At 42.5% G+C, this 17936-nt stretch overlaps 1 protein-coding gene across 2 annotated transcripts in view; it reads left to right on the top strand.

Annotated features, from left to right (window-relative positions):
- GXYLT2 (glucoside xylosyltransferase 2) overlaps positions 1-1696 on the top strand; it is a 28918-nt gene extending 27222 nt beyond the window's left edge. For both annotated transcript variants that reach the window (XM_083492883.1, XM_083492882.1), the window contains one exon: positions 855-1696. In XM_083492883.1, the coding sequence (XP_083349009.1) occupies positions 855-1037 (183 nt within the window). In that variant the 3' untranslated portion in view covers positions 1038-1696. The remainder of the gene's footprint in view (positions 1-854) is intronic.
- Positions 1697-17936: the final 16240 nt, after the last annotated feature.

Genomic DNA, 17936 nt, shown 5'->3' with positions numbered 1-17936 from the left:
TCTCCTCTCTAGGAACCAACTCTGCCGCTTTAACTCCTCACTTTCCCAACAGAGTTGCCTTTATTGCCTTTTCTTCTCTACCCCCCACCCTTCCCAGTAAGAGAGGGGAATCATGATCTGAAGCTCATTGAGTGGGAAACTGAGTATTTAAACCTATTCCCACACACTAGACCCATGTTCTAGCTGCAGTGCAGCCCAGTAAGCCTCACCCGCCTCAACACGCAGGCCTAGATCCAAAAAAGTCGAAACTCAGTTCAGTATCTGCAGTAGCTTGAGATGGCACCACACCAACTTAGACAGATTGTCCAAATTTTTAAGTACTGTGGTAGTAAAGTGGGAAGAATGAGAGCTATTGGTGACCTTTTTTGGGGAGGGGGAGATGTTCAGGTTAAGATCTTTGTGACAGAGTGAAACTCTCTCTCTCTCTCTCTCTCTCTCTCTCTCTCTCTCTCTCTCTGTGTGTGTGTGTGTGTAAAATTCAATCTCTGGCATTTCACATTGCAATCCTGGGATAGGCTCTTGCCTAAGATCCTGTACACTATTGGTCAGAATTGATAGAACTGATAAATAGATAGTGCAATTTGGTGCAGAGTTTCTTATATTTTGATCAGGGAGCTTTGGGGGGGGGAACCCTCTTTTGGAGCAGGTAACTCTGCACAGAATAGGGTTGCATGAGAGGGGAGCACAACAGCAGCCTGTAATATTATCAACTTACCACTGCATTGTACCACAGCATGTCTTGACAGTCAAACTCCCTGCCTCCGCATTAAAATTTATAGGAAAGACTCAGCAAAGCAATGATTATCATTGATATTACTTGTCTGTCTTTTAATCCTTTTTCTTTTGTTCTTTAGTTTCCCTTTGAAGACAATCTCTTCCAATCAATGTACTACCCTCTCCAGTCAAAATTCCTTGATACTGTACACACTTTATGTGGGCGAATTCCTCAGGTTTTTCTGAAACAAATTGAAAGAACCATGAAGAAAGTCTACGAAAGCCGGGTGATCGTTAACGTTGGAGCCAACTTCAGATTATAAGTGCAGCAATGTATTTTGATACAGTTTTCATATTCTTATCCAGTCCTCCTAAGGGACATTAGGCTATTTTAGGCTGCAATCCTATACACACTTCCCTGGGAGCAAGTCCAACCTAACTCAGTGGGGCTTACTTCAGAGTAGGCATGTATAGGCCTGTGCTGTCAGACACTTTGCAGCTTGAGCAAAAGTGCCAGTTGGGGTGTTCGTTTATTGGTTTGGTTTTAATGGTGTACACATACAGTTCACGAGGTTGATGATAATGAGAGTGGACGTGGGTGAAAGTCTAGGAATTTCACTGGAAGATGTCGGGATTTTTCCGCAATTGATTGCTAAAGCACAGAGTCTGGCCGTGTCCCATTTCAGAATATACAACTAAATGTTAATGTTCATGAGGTAAAAAAAAATTTAAATTTCAGCTGCCCAGGAAAATGAATGCCTTGAAGTAGGTAGAGACAGATATTGGGTGAACCCTGAATTTCTGTCAGAAGGTCACTCTTCTTCTTCAAAGTCATTACTTTTACTTGAAAGGAATTCTGTTGACTATGTTTACAGGTATCACTTAAGTTTTACAGTGGCAGAAGAAGGAAATGCATTAACTTTTCCTCATGTAATGAACTTGTTGCTCTTATCTCTTTACTTCCTAAGATGTGTGGGGAACCTTTGGCTCCCATCATCCCTGACCATTGGCCATGCTGGCTGGGGCTTAAGGGAGTTTTGGTCCAGGAAGATCTGGAGAACCAAAGGTTCCCCATGCTTGTCCTAGATCTTGCCAGTATTTTGGACCTTGATACTTCCCTCACAAACATCTTTCCTCCATTGTGGTTACCAAAGCTAGTGTAGGAAGTACCCATGAAATGCTAAAGTTTGTTAAGTTAACAGACTAGCACCAGAGACAGCTACAGGGAAACAGTTTTGCGGCAGTAACCATACCATAACAGCAGTCTATCAACTGAGCATTAATTAGAATCAGTGTGTAGGCTTCTTCCTTTGAGCTGAACATGAAACTGAGGGAAATTCATCCTGGCTGTACGTTTACATTGCACTGTTATATTTGAGACTGAGCTATCTATCTTCTCTACAGCAACAGGGGAACTTGTTGCTGCAGAAGTGCACTTGGTAGATTGTCGTTAGAGGTCACAAGCCACTTGGAACATCTTCTCTGCAAGCCTCAATGGGTGAATTGAAGATGCATAAAACCCTTGCTCAACTCCTGTGCATTTGATATTCAGTGTGGCTGTATAAGGGGCAGTTTATGAACTGTACAAAAATTAGGGGTAGAGTGGGAGAGATGTTAGGTTAGTAACAGATCTTGAAACAGGCTGATGGTTTTGCCTTTTGGGTTTTTTAAAGTAAGCTGTAAGTAGATTTCATACTTGTCTAGGCCTGAGGACTTGGATCTGTTTTTCTGCTGCTAATAGCAAATGCCTACTAATTGCTATGGCACCAAGTTTAGAGAGGCCAAGACCACCTGCTTTTGGTTGCTTTTGCCATGCCCAAGACCCCACTCCCCCACAGACACATTTGTCCTCAAAAGTCTATTATGGATACCAGTACTGTATAAATTTATAGTGCCTCATTGATTTTGGATACAAGCACTCTGATTCAGCAGCCGTCTTCCATGCACAGAAAACTGTTAATAACTTCTGCTACAAAAAATAAATAAGGAGCTGCTCCACTGTTCTTTCTTGCACACAGGGGATCCTGTGTAGGAAGTTCCTGTGCGTGGGTAACAAATGAGAACAAATGGTAGAATAAAAAGGCAGTAGAATAGATTCATCTATACAAAGTGTTGTCCATGTGGAAGTTGCTGCAGTGGCACAGTGCAGTACAGCTAGTCAGTCTGCATTGCCGCACTGCCTGTGCACATCTCAAGGCTCATTCAGACCTGGAGAAGATGAGCAAGCCATTTTCAGGGTCACACATATGCAGCCATTTTGTTTAAAGCATCACCAGCATTCGTAAGTCTCTGGCTCAACCACCTTCACTAGCGGATGCAAACTTCAATGGTGCAAAGAGGAGCATTTCCATGACAGCACCAGCAGTGGTAAATAAATGAACAGTGTTGATATTGCAATATACGACACTGTTATAATAAGTAGCAGTGTTGTTCCAGCACCATCTCTTATCATTTCATAGTATTTATTACTTCCCGTGGGAGAAATAATAACTTACTTTCTCTCTGCCAGTGTTTACACCACTAATGAGAACAGCAGGCACTGTTTCCTTGCCACATGTAGGTAAGATTGTATATAAAGGACCAAATGGGAAGTCTGATTAGCTAGTTGTTAAGGTGGCATGGGACTCTTTGGTCACGACGCAACACAGAGTTAAGTGTTCCTACATTCATTAATCTCGATGGGCTTCAGCACACTTATGTCTGTGACAGATTGTGCCTCACCTTCTTGGCAACAGGTGAATACAGCTGTACTTAGGAAGCAGAAGGCTTGCAGTGCAATAACAGCCCCATTCTTGAGTGAAAACACAGAATGCTGTCTTTGACAGAAATAGGATTGTACTGTTCCACCTGTAGAATTTGAAGAACTGACAGAATGTCTGCTGTAATTCTCCCCTCAGCCACCCCCATGCATACTCTGTGCCACCCCCAAACCTTCTCCTGAAGGTTGAAGAACCCTTCAGAACAGATTTGGGTAGACGATGTTCCGTCATGCAATTAAAAATCCTTCCAGTGATGGAACATTCACCATAGTGCTACATTGAATACAACCTCAGGTTACTAAGCAGGTGTCTTTTAGAGATGTCCGATGTAGCGTATGGTTTCAGAACAAATTCTGAATATGTGCAGTTTCTTTGTGAAAGGGGTTCCTGTTACCCTACGTATCTTTTAAGATTTCTGTGTGACACTTGAGAGCATGTCCATGTCTCAAGCTCTGAAAAGACCTTCAGTGTGTTCTGAAAATTCTGAAGCCTGCCATGTTTCAGGTAAAATGGTCTACAACATAGAGGGAGAAGTGTAGTACAAGTAACTGCTACATACACAAACCTAGCATTTGATTCAGGCCAGTCTGACAAATGTGTGTGGTAATCTGATCTCAGACTCTGGAGAGGAGGACAGGTATGAAACGTCTGCTGAAATTCGGTAACAATGCTGGTCATAGGCCTTCTGCTTTCAGAGTCAAACGTTTAAGTCCTTTTCGTGTATTCAAATATCGAGTTCCAATTTCATGATTATGGTAAAGTAAAAGGGGTAATGAAGGAAGCAAAGGGCTTGAGTTGGGTGTGGAACAGGGATGGGTGTGACCCTCCAGAAACCGTTGGACTACAACTCCCATTATCCCTGACCATTGATAATGCTGGCTGGGGCTGATAGAAGTTGGAGCCACCAATATCTGGCTGGCAACAAGTCCCCTGCCCCTGTTGCAGAAGAAAGCATTCTCACTCCTGGTGCATAATAGATTTTCAGAAACTGCAATGTTGTTTTGTATTTTGTTTTTGTTTTTTGTTTTTTACAAGGAAGCATATTTTCTCCAATGTCTGCCTTTGGTATATGAAGGATTTGGTTTAACATTAAAAACCATGCTGCACAATATTAATGAAATTATGCAAAAGAAATTGTTTTCCATATGCATTTTATTTGGGTTGGGAGGGTGTAGCCGCTAAAGTTCTTAAGGAGTTTTTTATATATATATTAAAAAAACAATTATATAAATGTTTACTTTTTCGCATAGTAATTTATACTTTGCTGCAATTTATGGCACTATATCACATTTCTGTTTTTAACAATAGCTTGTTTTTGAAAAAGACTTTTATTAACATTATGCCATACTCATTGCTGATTTCTTTGAAAAGTGCTTCACTTATTATAAAATACTGGACATATACAGTTGTACCTTGGTTCTTGAACAGAATCCATTCCGGAAGTCCGTTCAACTTCCGAAAACATTTGAAAACTAAGGCACAGCGTCCGATTGGCTGTAGGAGCTTCCTGCACTCAATCGGAAACTGCGTCGGACGTTCAGCTTCCAAAAAAGTTTGCAAACCGGAATACTTACTTCTGGGTTTGCGATGTTCAGGAGCCAAAATGTTCGGGTCACAAGGCGTTAGAGAACCACGGTACAACTGTATAAACCTCTTCCTCATCTCCATGTAGTATTACTATATTCTGAACTAGAATAATATTGCCAGAAGAGTGCTTTCCACCTATTGTGATTTAGAAGGAGGAAGCATCATCAGAATGCTTACTAACCAATCCAGAAAAGGTCTCAGTTTAAAAATAATTCCAGCAAATGCATCCATCTATTCCAGCCTTGTTGCGGATGGGCTTGTGATGAAGGCACAGTCTGATTGATTCACCACCTACCCACCCATGAGCCATTCATGATATGATGAGCTCACTGTGCATTAAATGCAGTCAGTGAGTGAGCAGCAAAATGCTAAGTGCTCAGTGGTGAGCACATATTTTATGTGCAGAATATCTCACAATCATCTCCCCGCATGTTAAATTAAAAGGATCCCAGGTGACGCCTTTAAGAACTGTCAGTCAGAATAGGTGGCACAAGGCCAGATCAATAGCCTTACTTTACGCATTCACACTGCACACCTCCAGGTGCAAAAAAATGACAAACCAGCATGTTAGCATGTGGCGCGAACAATATAGCATAGCCTTGCACTCTTTAAATCTTACCTATGGAAATAATTAAACGTACAACCCTAAGCATCCTTATGTATGCAGATTTAATTCAGTTGGAGCCACTGTCCAGTCTTGGGCAGAGTTAGGCGTGGTTCTTGCTTTCAAGCTTAGATGTCCCTAATTGTGCTGTCAAGCTGCAAATATGCTTATGATTTCAGCAACTGCCCAAACCTTATCTCAAAGGGTTTGGCCATTCAAGCTCAAGAGATCATGTTGAGGGCAAAAGAAGTTATTTAGCATTAAGCTAGTGCATAACTAGCTACCTTGATCTGGGTGGCATTCCTCCAGTTGCTTTAATATACTCAGCTAGACTCTCTATGACCTCGCTGGATTCCAAATCCCCAAGTACGAGTTGATGGAGGTTTGCCGAGCAAAAACTCCTGCTTTCCCATTTTCCCTGGTGTAAAACACAACACCTTAATAACTGTGCCGCCTCAACACTTTACATAAAAATAACCCCTACAGTCCATAGGACTTTTGAGTAATATGCTTAGGAATTGGGAAGTCCAGTCATGAAGTCTAGCATAAACTTTGTAAGCACAAATTATTTGAAATAATTTACTCAAGAACAGTAGTTGAGCAGAACTGAAATATTCAAGGTGTTTTAAAAAAAACATTCTGCCAAGGTTGATCAATCAATTAGAACCCTGGTCTTATGTAGCGATATGATTGCATGTGGAAAAACGATACAGATTTCAATGGAAAGCAAAAAATGCTAATTGCTTTGTGTATGTATAGTTGCATAAGGTATGTCTATAAGGAATTGCAATCAGTGTCATTCTACTTAAGTGTCTTGTATATTTGTATTTGACAAGTGCACCAAATTTTTATAGCTCCTAAGGAGATGATTACAGTGCATTTCTAAGTCATATGCAATTTTAGGCTTACCGTGTAATTAAATGAACTTTTGAGCAAACCTCATATTTGAATAGCCTCTTTTTTTCCCTAGGAAAGAAAATTAAGTCTTCCAATAATCAGGCTGCCTATGTATATGCAAACATAAAATTGTCCTATCCAGATACTCCCTTTTAAAATGGGACCTAATTCTTGATTTTAGTCGTTACCTGAAATATAAGACATGAAAGTGTTTTATTGTTTTGTTTTTGAATATGCTTTTTATTAAGTTTTCATTTTAGATACACCAACACCAACAAACAAATATATCAAATCTTTTTACATCTATCTTACTTTACGCTCCATAGAGCCATTGACTTTCCTCCTTCCCTTCCGCCGGTTTTCTTATTCCAATCTTTAATTCAGTGTTTCATTAGTAAAAGACTAAACCATGACATAGGATTTATTTCAGTCCTGCTAATAAGACATGAAAGTGTTAATAGTGTAAGCAATCTGTGCAGTAGAACATACAGTGAAAGGTTCTTTACGTGTAGGCTACTAGAGAGTGTAAACAAACAAGTCATAAGAAAGGGCAGAAGAACAGAACGTACAAGCAGAATGCATGATGTGTTCGCAATATGAAGCCTTGCATGTATTTCAGGCTGTAGCACAGATTCCCCTCATTATATGGAGGCAAAGTGTGAAGCGTGATCTCTACACTTAATCCCTTCTTGGGGACCCATCAATGCTACAGACAGATTAGATTTTACAGGGGGGGAAATTAATGCCTGATTGCTGTGATGCCACCAGCCAGTATGCTGGACAGAGCTGTTCTCCTATTCGAAACTGCAGGTGGGACTTCTGTGGCCAGAGCGAATGCTTGACACTTGGCCAAAAGCAATATTCCTCCCTTTGTTTTTATTCCTGCAGCTATTTGGATCGGCATTCGCCCATTACCTTCTGGCTGTCCCTTTCGCTGTCCACTGTTTTTCAAAGATACAGGGCTGAACAGAGCACGCCATAGGGTTGCCTCTAGACAGGTCCAGACTTGTGAGACTAGTGCAGAGTGTACTTGGCTATCTCCCATTCAACTGTGGGACATTCTTGCATTGAGATTGCCTGCAAATGTTAATCAATACTTATTTACCTATTTAAAACACCAAGTACCAGAGCCTGCGCTATCAAAATCCATAACTTGTTAAGGACAGCATGTCCCTTGGGCAAATGAGCATTCAAACCATATTCAATGTTTTTGTTGTCGGAACTGCAAGATGCACGCTCTAAATTTGGATGAGTTGGGCAAGCAGCTTGCACAGTTGTGCTGAGAAAGGAAAGATATTGAGCAGAGGAATGTGTATCTTGGAACATGGGGAAGAGCAGAATACCCGGTTTTGTAGGGTGGCTAGATGGAGGAGAGCACCTATGCTCACATTTGCTATTGTGACTTCAGAGTAGTCGGAGATGGGGAACTTAACTTATAGCCCTCCAGAAGTTCATGGATCATGGAAGGGATCCAGCAACTCCCTGCACAGCAGGTATAGGTAGCTGGGATCAAACTTGCAACCTTGGCGTTGCCAGCACCATGCTCTAACCAGCTGAGCTATCCAGCTGTTGTTCCAGAAAACATGACCAACGGTCAGGGGTTGTGAGTTGTAATCCAAGAATATCTAGAGAGCCACAGATTCCCCCCCCCCCAAAAAAAGCAACTAACCACACACACATCACAGAAAGATGCCGCTAGAGAGAGATTCTAGGCAAGCAAAGCCGTGTGTGTGTGTGTAATATTGGCCCAGTGACCCTGTGCCCCAGAGCACCAACCAAGTAGATGGCACAGGTTGGTAGTGATGGGTTGTTGCTATGCCCTTGTTCTCAGTAAGGTGATCCACTTTTAATGTATGAGCCCAGAAGTGATGCTTTATTGGATGATCCTCTATACAAAAAAATAGTAACCCTGCACAGAGAAGACCAGCATGTCAGAGAAAAAGGCTAGCTTGGAATGCATTTTCACCAACAGCTAGATTTCTACATGCAGGGATTTTTATTGTATATTTTTTTTTATAGAGGAGTCTTTATCTGAAGTGAGATACCCAGATACAGTTTTTCCACCCCGGTGTCTCCTTGCCCAAAAGAGTACATGAGGATGGACTGGAGAATTAGAAAGGCTCTAATTTAACTCCTCTCACATTATTTACACCTCCTTGGGGAAGCTCATCTCATAGTTTGAAAACCGCTGACCCAGATCGAACCATCCATTTCCCCCATGTATCTATTAACTATATTTCATTTCCAAGGCAGCCTGCGTCTTAATTCTGCTAATAGTATATCTTATTTTTCTCCTAGTCAGTGCTAATACATGATACACATGTATCACTTTGTTTCTGTTGCAACCTATGGTCAATACAAAATGAATTGCTACAACTGCATTCATCAGGATGAGATTTAAAGCTGCTAAATTGTATGGGGTGCACACAGCACTCCATTTACCCTGGACGGAATTGCTACAACAAGCTGCCTGTATTGGACAAGTTATGGTCACTGGAGATGTAAATAAATTGCTTAGATGAGCCTTTTTTCTCATTACACCATTGCATCTTCTATCATTATATTCCATGTTTCTGTATACAGTTCATAGATGTGGGAGACAGCATTAAAAACAGTGACAAGAGAAGAAAAACTGTTAACAGTTGTGTTCAGTGACTTCTTACCTTGGAGAAGTCCCCCTCCAGGTAAGAGTCAACGTGAACATCCAAGAGTGAGTGTTAGCTGATGCTAATGTCTGCACTCAAAGCTACCAGAGCTGGGGAGAAAAGGACACATTATTCAACTTTTGTGACAAACACAACATTTCTGCTCTTCATGCAAAGACTGGACTAGATCCATGCCCTTTGTCAATTTGCCATTGACTACTAAAGACCTGTACAAATAGCCAAATAACACTAGTCTAGATGACTCTATTTCTGTTCTATTTTTGTCTGAGCATTGGTCCATAACTATTAGTGTTGACAGACCAACTCTGGCATCTGATTAGAAAAGAAGGTTTCTGCTAGTTAGGGTTGCTGTAGGTGAAACATCAAAAGAAATAGAAAATCCATAAATTTGGTTTATACATAACATTTACTAGGATATATTACAACAAAGCAAGCTCATATACATGGAAAGAACAAGAAAATAAACCATTTCATAGACCTGGTGAAACCTTCCAAAGGATTAAACAAGCATATAAATATATTTCCGGTGGAGTACAGGATCAGGTTTAAGGTGCTGGTTTTAACCTTTAAAGCCCTATACGGCCTAGGACCCTCGTACCTACGGGACCGCCTCTCCTGGTATGCCCCACAGAGAAATTTACGGTCTTCAAATAAAAACATCTTGAAGGTCCCAGGCCACAGAGAAGTTAGGCTGGCCTCAACTAGAGCCAGGGCTTTTTCGGCTGTGGCTCCGATCTGGTGGAACACTCTGTCACAAGAGACCAGGGCCCTGCGGGACTTGACATCTTTCCGCAGGGCCTGCAAGACAGAGCTGTTCCACCAGGCCTTTGGCCAGGGCACAGCCTGACTCCCTCCCGCGGCAATCTTCGCGGAGCTCTGGCCCAATGGTTGCCAGTGGCCTGAATTAATTAATTTTATAATGAATGATTTTAGAGTGTTTTTATGCTATACTTTTACACTGTTTTATTGTTGTTAGCCGCCCTGAGCCCGGCTTCGGCTGGGGAGGGCGGGTTATAAATAATAATAATAATAATAATAATAATAATAATAATAATAATAATAATAATAATGCATTTTGTGTTGTCTTTTTTTATAGACCTCATTAAAAAGTCGCAAACATTCTTCAGTTCCCTCCTCACCTCGCCTAGAGCTGCCTCTCCCTCCAGATCCCTCCTCCTCTCCTTACCTGGGCTGCCCACCCAATGGTCTAGCTCAGGGGTAGGCAACCTAAGGCCTGTGGGCCGAATGCGGCCCAATCGCCTTCCTAATCCAGCCCGCGGATGGTCTGGGAATTAGTCTGTTTTTACACAAGTAGAATGTGTCCTTTTATTTAAAATGCATCTCTGGGTTATTTGTGGGGCCTGCCTGGCGTTTTTATATGAGTAGAATGTGTGCTTTTATTTAAAATGCATCTCTGGGTTATTTGTGGGGCATAGGAATTCGTTCATCCCCCCCCCCCAAAAAAAATATATAGTCCAGCCCACCACATTGTCTGAGGGACAGTGGACCAGCCCACAGCTGAAAAAGGTTGCTGACCCCTGGTCTAGCTACTAGCAGCTTCTCACTCTGTAGTTTGCAGCGCCACCTGTCTGTGGCCAAGCAAACTGCAATGTGATGGCATCCTTAGAATTTTATATATCATAGATATCTGTTCTGAACCACAGGCCCAAGGGATACCAAAGAAAGATGTCAAAAACAGCAGAATTGTGTAAGCTTAAATCACAGTGTGCAGAGCCTCATTGCCTTTACAGACGCAGGGCGGACACTGCAACAGTGAGTGTCAAATCACCCCCAGAAATCAAGCCACAGAATGATCTCATCGGTTCTGACCTTTGGAAAGTCCCATTGTCAGCCTGAGAACTTTTCAGATTCTTAATAATAGCTGCTGCAGTAGCTAGCATCCTTGCTGGGCTGACGCATGTGAGTTTGGTAACCTGCAAGGAGATTGATGGGGCCTTAATCCTTACTTTCCAAATGTGGCTCATGGATCATGACTGAAACTGGGCCTCAAAAAAGAAGATGAAAAAAATGATCACAGAGTACGGCTGGTTGCTAGGTACTCGTTGGGTTTTGGTCATGAATGTGAATCACTGGGCTCCAAGCAGTGAAACATGGATGCATTATCGGATGCCAAGTAAAGAAGAGTGCTAACTTATTACAGTGTGTCAATTGCAAATCCCCCAAACTGGAACCTCCTCAAAACAAATGCTAAAGTACTGTGTACTTTTGTGCCAGGAACCCTACTTTTGTGCCCTCGTAAGCATGTATTGACAATATCCAGCTGGTGTTCAAAGTCTTGGAGTAGGGTAGGGAAGAGGCCATGATTAGAGGTGGCAGGTGAGAATAAACATCAGAGGGGAGCCAGCTAGCAGTCGAGATGCTAAGGTGAACCAAAATTGTATTGCTGGCTAAGTTCAAAGAATGATTAAAGGTGTGTTTGCTATCACTTCCATCATCTTTTCTACACAGCATCATAATGGCAGCCTAGTTGTCCAACATCTTCTGAGGATGTAGCTCCATCATGACTTCTGCCCCAAACAGACCCAATTCTCAGCATGCAGTTGTTGGTGAGGGCTTAATATCTCCACACGGCCACCACTTTTTGGGAAAAGAATAAAATATATCGCTGCCATAGGCAGACCTCTTTCAGTCCATTGAAGGAGTTCATGAAACCCAGACAGATCTACGGCATGCATGCCTAACATTGTTCATTGTTTGCTGTTGGGTTTTTATTGAGATTTAATGCCTACCGGTACTTTAATATTTATTTGATTTTAGACGTTTCTAACATTTTATTCTGTGAACCACTTTGGCATCGTTGGATGAGAAGCTGTCTAATATACAGTTATAAATAAATACATACTAAATAATCAGAAAGAAAAACCAGGCAGTCCCTGTTGGCCCTGGAGAGATTTGAAGACACAAAGAGGAATGAATGCTGAGGGAGATTGCGAAGGGCGATGCAGGTAACTGCTGGCCCCTCCAGTGGAGCTTTCTTCACCCATATTTATGGAGCAGAGGACTCTGGTGAGTGGGAAAGTGCCCTTTTTTGCTTTCTTTGCTCCTGAAATATCTCTGTACAGAGCAGAGGTTTCAAGAAACAACCAAAACCCTTCACAGTCAGCATTCCTTTCATTCTTCCCCCAAATAATCCCGGGAACTGTAGTTCACCCTCATAGAGTTACAATTCCCATAATCATAAACAAACTACAGTTCACTGGATTCTTTGGGGAAACCCATGTGCCTTAAATAAAGTGTTTGAATACTCCTTTGCCTTTACAGAGCTTGAGCAGTTCCGTTCTCTGTTTTCCCATACCCTCCATTATATTTTATTTTATCCCTTCTTCCCACCCCCATCCCCAACAAATATCTTATAATTCTGTGTCTCTGCCCTCAGTCATAGATACTAGGTTAAAATCCTAACTTCACTGACCTCGAACTAAGCACCACTGAATTCAATAGTGCTTCCTTTCAAAGTAGACATGGTTAGACGTCTGCTGTTAAATGACAGATAAACAGTAAAGGTAGCCATGGTAGTTCATAAGGGGGTTAGTTTAAATCCACAGTTGGGCAATACATTTTTTGGGGGAAAATTCACAAAAGAGGGACAAGCTTTCACGTTTTCCATAACTTTTCATAAGGCAAGATATCACAGAAGGTACAAAAATTAGGCTGAGGTAATAGTTGTGAGGTTCAGCTTGTAGACTCCATTTCAGGTTGGAGATTGGAAGCTGAACAAATCCCTCCCAGGTGCTAGAGATATCAGGTAACACCTGGGGTTCTGAGATTAAGAAGCAAAGGCTGCTCCCCATTTCTGAGAATTAAAAGTCTGGGTTGTGGTTGTCCACATAGTTTGCCCACATTCTGGTTCCAAACCTTCCTCAAGGCAGAGATGAGAAATCCAGGATTTTTGCATAGGTGTAACTAGGGCAAGCATGTAGTCCTCAGGCAAAAGACAGAAGCAAAGTCCTTGTCTTTGATGGTTAATGGGAGTTCCCAGAGAAGGTGAGTTATCTTAATATTATTTTGTCTTTATAGGCTCAATTGCTGTCAGCATTCCCTTCCTGGGCTATTTCTTTTTTATTATTTAAATCTTTTTGTTTTAATTTGTGCAGGGATGCTTTCAAATATGCCGAAACTATTATTTGTGGGTGTGCCCATTTTACTTCCAGATCTTTATTCAAGTGAGCTATAGTGGGAATGCTGCTAAAAAGGTGCTGGTTAATATGACAGTTACAAAACCTGGTTTTGTTTTTTTTTTAATTAGGTGGGGGAAAGCCTGTAATTTCATAATGTTCTCATATACAAAAGTATTCCCACTCCATGGTCTGAACTAAGCAAATCTTTAATTCACTAACATTTTTATAATACATTTTTTGTACCCTGGACAGCAATTGTTCCTCTCCTTATTGGACATTACTGAAGCATAATATGCGCTGTCACCCGGAAGAATGCGAAAGATGGATGAGCCTTGTCAGTTACTTCATGGAATGACAAATTGGCTCTGCCCTCCTGAAAACTGGGGAGATGGGGTGGGGAGGTTTTCTCCATCAGCCTGGAAGATGTTTGAGAAACTACTGCCACTTGAATTGTATGATAATAACCATTAAGGTGGTTCAACAAAGACAGGCTATCATCTCAAGGTGTTATCTCTAATTCTATTCAGAGACACGGTGATATATATTAACACTTCAAGGACAGTTCGTGGGTGTTTTTTCCCTGTTTACATCAGTGGTACTACACTTGTGTAAGGGAAGATGTGGAGCCCCCGCCCCATCCGCAACAAAAGTGGAGGGGCAAGGGAAAAGATAAGCCACAAGCTGGTGTTTTAAAAATTAGTTTATTGTGTGAAAAAACCACCCAGTACATATGGGTTATTCTAGTCACCTGATAAAGCAACTCAGAGTACATATACAGAGTTAACTGGTGTACCAGAGTAAGAAACGTGATGGTCCTTTTTCCTTGGAAAAAGACCTTCAGTAAAAACATATTGGGCAACCCAACTTAGGCTGCAGTCATGGTCCCATTTACCAGAGACTCTTGCTGGCATCCAGCTGTCTCGAGAAACAAAGGAGTGCACCTACAGGGGTGAAGTCAAACTGCTGTGTCAGGCCAGGGTGCAAGCCTGGCAAGTGTGTATGGAGATCCTGGGTTGCTCAAACAACAAGAACCACCTGCCTCAGCTTCGCTGATGTGGTCCAAAAGAAAGTGGAGCAATATGTTTGGCAACAGCTTGACTGCAGGAGTTGCCAGAAGGAAGTGTACAAGACGCCATCCAACCATCTTGGGGACTCCACTCTGTATTTGTATAGGGTTTACGCTTTAACCTTTTATTCTGCTGAAGATATCCTGCAAGGCAGCAGAGGTTTAGGACTAGAGTTTTCCTTCTCCTATGTGGGTTACCTTCCCAGGTTGACATGCCCCATTTGCCCCTCACTTCCCTCTACAGCACATGCAGAAACCACTTATTGACCATTGGACCCTCTATTGTCTCATCGGTTCAATCCACCGGAGCCTGTCTTTACATGCAGAGGAAGTTCCTAACTCACTGAGGGTTTGAGACCCATCAGCTATCCTCACTTGGTTTAGCTGGCCAGCCAAAGCCGTTTCCCTGGGTGTGCTCACTATCACATGCTGACACCTAGGAGCTACAGGTGAGAGCTGAGTACAGGGTGGGGACCAAAGGTGAACAACTACCCCAGAAGGAGCATGATGTGCCCCCCTAGGCTCCACTGAATTCAATAGAACTTGCTTCTGAGTAGGCACAGATAGGATTGTACTATAAATTACCAATTTCAAGCACTAGCTTGCGCCCCCCCCCCCTTTTGGCCTTACTAAAATAAAATTACATGTGACCTGCTACTTTGTCTTGGCAGCAGGATATGTGGATTTTACCTCAACAGCAAAGGGTCACAAGCACCATTACACAGATGTAGGGGACTGCACCAGAGCCACCAGAAGAGAATCCATAGAGCTAGATGAACCTAGGAGGAGGTTCCCCTCCCCAGTTATAAGCAAACTCTTTTGATCTTGGAGACTGGCTACTCTCATGCAGGGTCTCAAGAAATTATAGGGCTCAATGGAAATAGTAGGAACCTAATTCAGTCCTTGCATATGTGGAAGGTCCCATGCTGTACTTGGAAGAAAACTGTCCTAGGCCAGTTCAGGTCTAAGATCACTAAAGATCTAATTGAAGCTTCATTACTTAAAGCAAAGCTGTCTGTGCCACCACTCAGCTAACAGACAGGGTCTCAGATGACATCAGTAATACTTGTTGTTGTTGTTTAGTTATGTCCGACTCTTCATGACCCCATGGACCAGAGCACGCCAGGCACTCCTGTCTTCCACTGCCTTCCGCAGTTTGGCCAAACTCATGTTGGTAGCTTCAAGAACACTGTCCAACCATCTCATCCTCTGTCGTCCCCTTCTCCTTGTGCCCTCAATCTTTCCCAACATCAGGGTCTTTTCCAGGGAGTCTTCTCTTCTCATGAGGTGGCCAAAGTATTGGAGCCTCACCTTCCAGTGAGCACTCAGGGCTGATTTTCTTAAGAATGGAGAGGTTTGATCTTCTTGCAGTCCATGGGACTCTCAAGAGTCTCCTCCAGCACCATAATTCAAAAGCATCAATTCTTCAGCAGTCAGCCTTTTTTATGGTCCAGCTCTTACTTCCATACATCTCTACTGGGAAAACCATAGCTTTAACAATGCAGAAGGTGATGGCAAGGTGATGTCTCTGCTTTTTAAGGTGCTGCCTAGGTTTGTCATTGCTTTTCTCCCAAAAAGCAGGCGTCTTTTAATTTCGTGACTGTTTTCACCATCTGCAGTGATCACGGAGCCCAAGAAAGTAAAATCTCTCACTGCCTCCATTTCTTCCCCTTCTATTTGCCAGGAGTTGATGGGACTAGTGGCCATGATCTTTGTTTGTTTTTATGTTGAGCTTCAGATCATATTTTGCACTCTATTTTCACCTTCATTAAAAGGTTCTTGCAGTCTACTATAAATGTGGTCCTACTATAATTGACTGTGACCAGCCCCTAAACTATGTGTATATGTTTCTGTGTGTGTGTGTTATGAACTCAGAGGTATGAGAGGAGACAATTCAGCCCCCGATGCAATCTCCATGGTGCTGATCAAAAATGTGTTGTTTGTGTGGAGTGAAATGGAAGGCACTGTGGTATAAATGGGGCTTAATTTGATACTGGGATGCACTGGAGCTTAATCCAGGGACCTGTTTTCTTTAAAAATGCAAAATAACGGCCTTCCATTTATTATTGATTTTAAACAATCAGTCAGCACATTTAGGATTGACAGTAGGAATTACTTATCAAGGGATAAGAGCAGGATTTACATTCCAAGGGTACTTTACTTTATCTCTATCCATCACAGTCCATAAGCTCCGATGGTTGTTATTTTAGAAATTAAGCACTGGGTATATAAGAAGGTTATTAAAGCCTATCACCACAAATCAGAAGATGGCAGCAAATCTGTGTCTGGCTTATACCACCACAGGCTGACTTGGGACTCTCTTTATGCAATGCTATTTCATACAAAAAAATAACTGCTTATGGAAAATAGACTGGCAGGCTGATAACCAGACTAGAACCGTTCAGATGACATTTTCTGTTTACAGACTGACAGACAGACAGATACTGTATATTCAACCTGAATAGGCAGAGCTGGCCCAAGACAGTTTGGCCCTGGAGGCGAAGGGGTCAGTGAAAATCTACAGCAAGAACAAAGGGGATGGGGTGGAATACTGGGATCTGCTGCCCCTGTGGATCCTGCCACCTGAGGTAGTTACCTCACCTTGCCTCATGGGTGGGCCAGCCCTGTGAATCCACTCAAGATTTACAACCTCATGTGCCTGCCAACTAGGCCTGAGTCTGATATAGTGAGGGAGAAATAGTAATTTACAGAACCCTTGCTTGCCTCCATAACTACGATATGAAATAATCCTCTTTCCAGCCCGTGTTATAGAATTTGCTGGATGCTGTAGCTGCTATTCATCAAACTATGGCCTTTCAAAGCACGTGGGGTGTTGTTGTCTTTTTATATTACTCTCAATACATTATGTATTTTGTGTTTTATGCTGCAAACCTTCCTGTGGTCTATTGATAAATGGTGGTATATAACAAAATCTATCTCTGCCCATCACAGGCCATTACACAACGAAAACAAATTACAAAAAATACTGTGTGTGTGTCTGTGATGAGTCTCACTACTCAGCACCATTCATGAAACAGTGAACGAATTCCAGGTATAGAATGATGCAAGAACTGAAGTTCAGCTGCCCTCAAGTTTTACAACTTTATAGACTGTCTAAATACCGTAATTTTAGCGCCATCCAGCGTGAAATCCCCTCTCCTGTGTAGCCCCGTCCTTAATCTGCAAGGCGATGCGCCATTATATTCTGACGGTTGTTTTATTTCAGCTCACGCAAAAAAACCGGGACGAGCACATGTGGGTGCTTTGGGGGGCACCGAAAGGGGAAAGGCCCTTGTCTGTGAGGTGGGGTGGAGAGGGGTCGTGTCTGATAGAGAGGCCGACGTAACGCCCGACGCCACCCCGCACCCAAAACACTAGCAAGGCGGGAGAGGCGCCGAAAGAGAGAAAAGCCGCACGTTTGCATCTCGGAACGTGACGCAGCCGGGAGAGTGGGCTGGGCCAGCCGAAGGTGAAAAGCGCGCCTTCCGACCAATCCCAAGCCGA

This window comes from Podarcis liolepis (assembly GCF_965112155.1).
Source record: "Podarcis liolepis genome assembly, chromosome: 2".
In the NCBI taxonomy this organism is placed as follows: domain Eukaryota; kingdom Metazoa; phylum Chordata; class Lepidosauria; order Squamata; family Lacertidae; genus Podarcis; species Podarcis liolepis.
The sequence above is the reverse complement of the archived record's forward strand: the minus strand, read 5'-3'. Positions and strand labels throughout refer to the sequence as shown.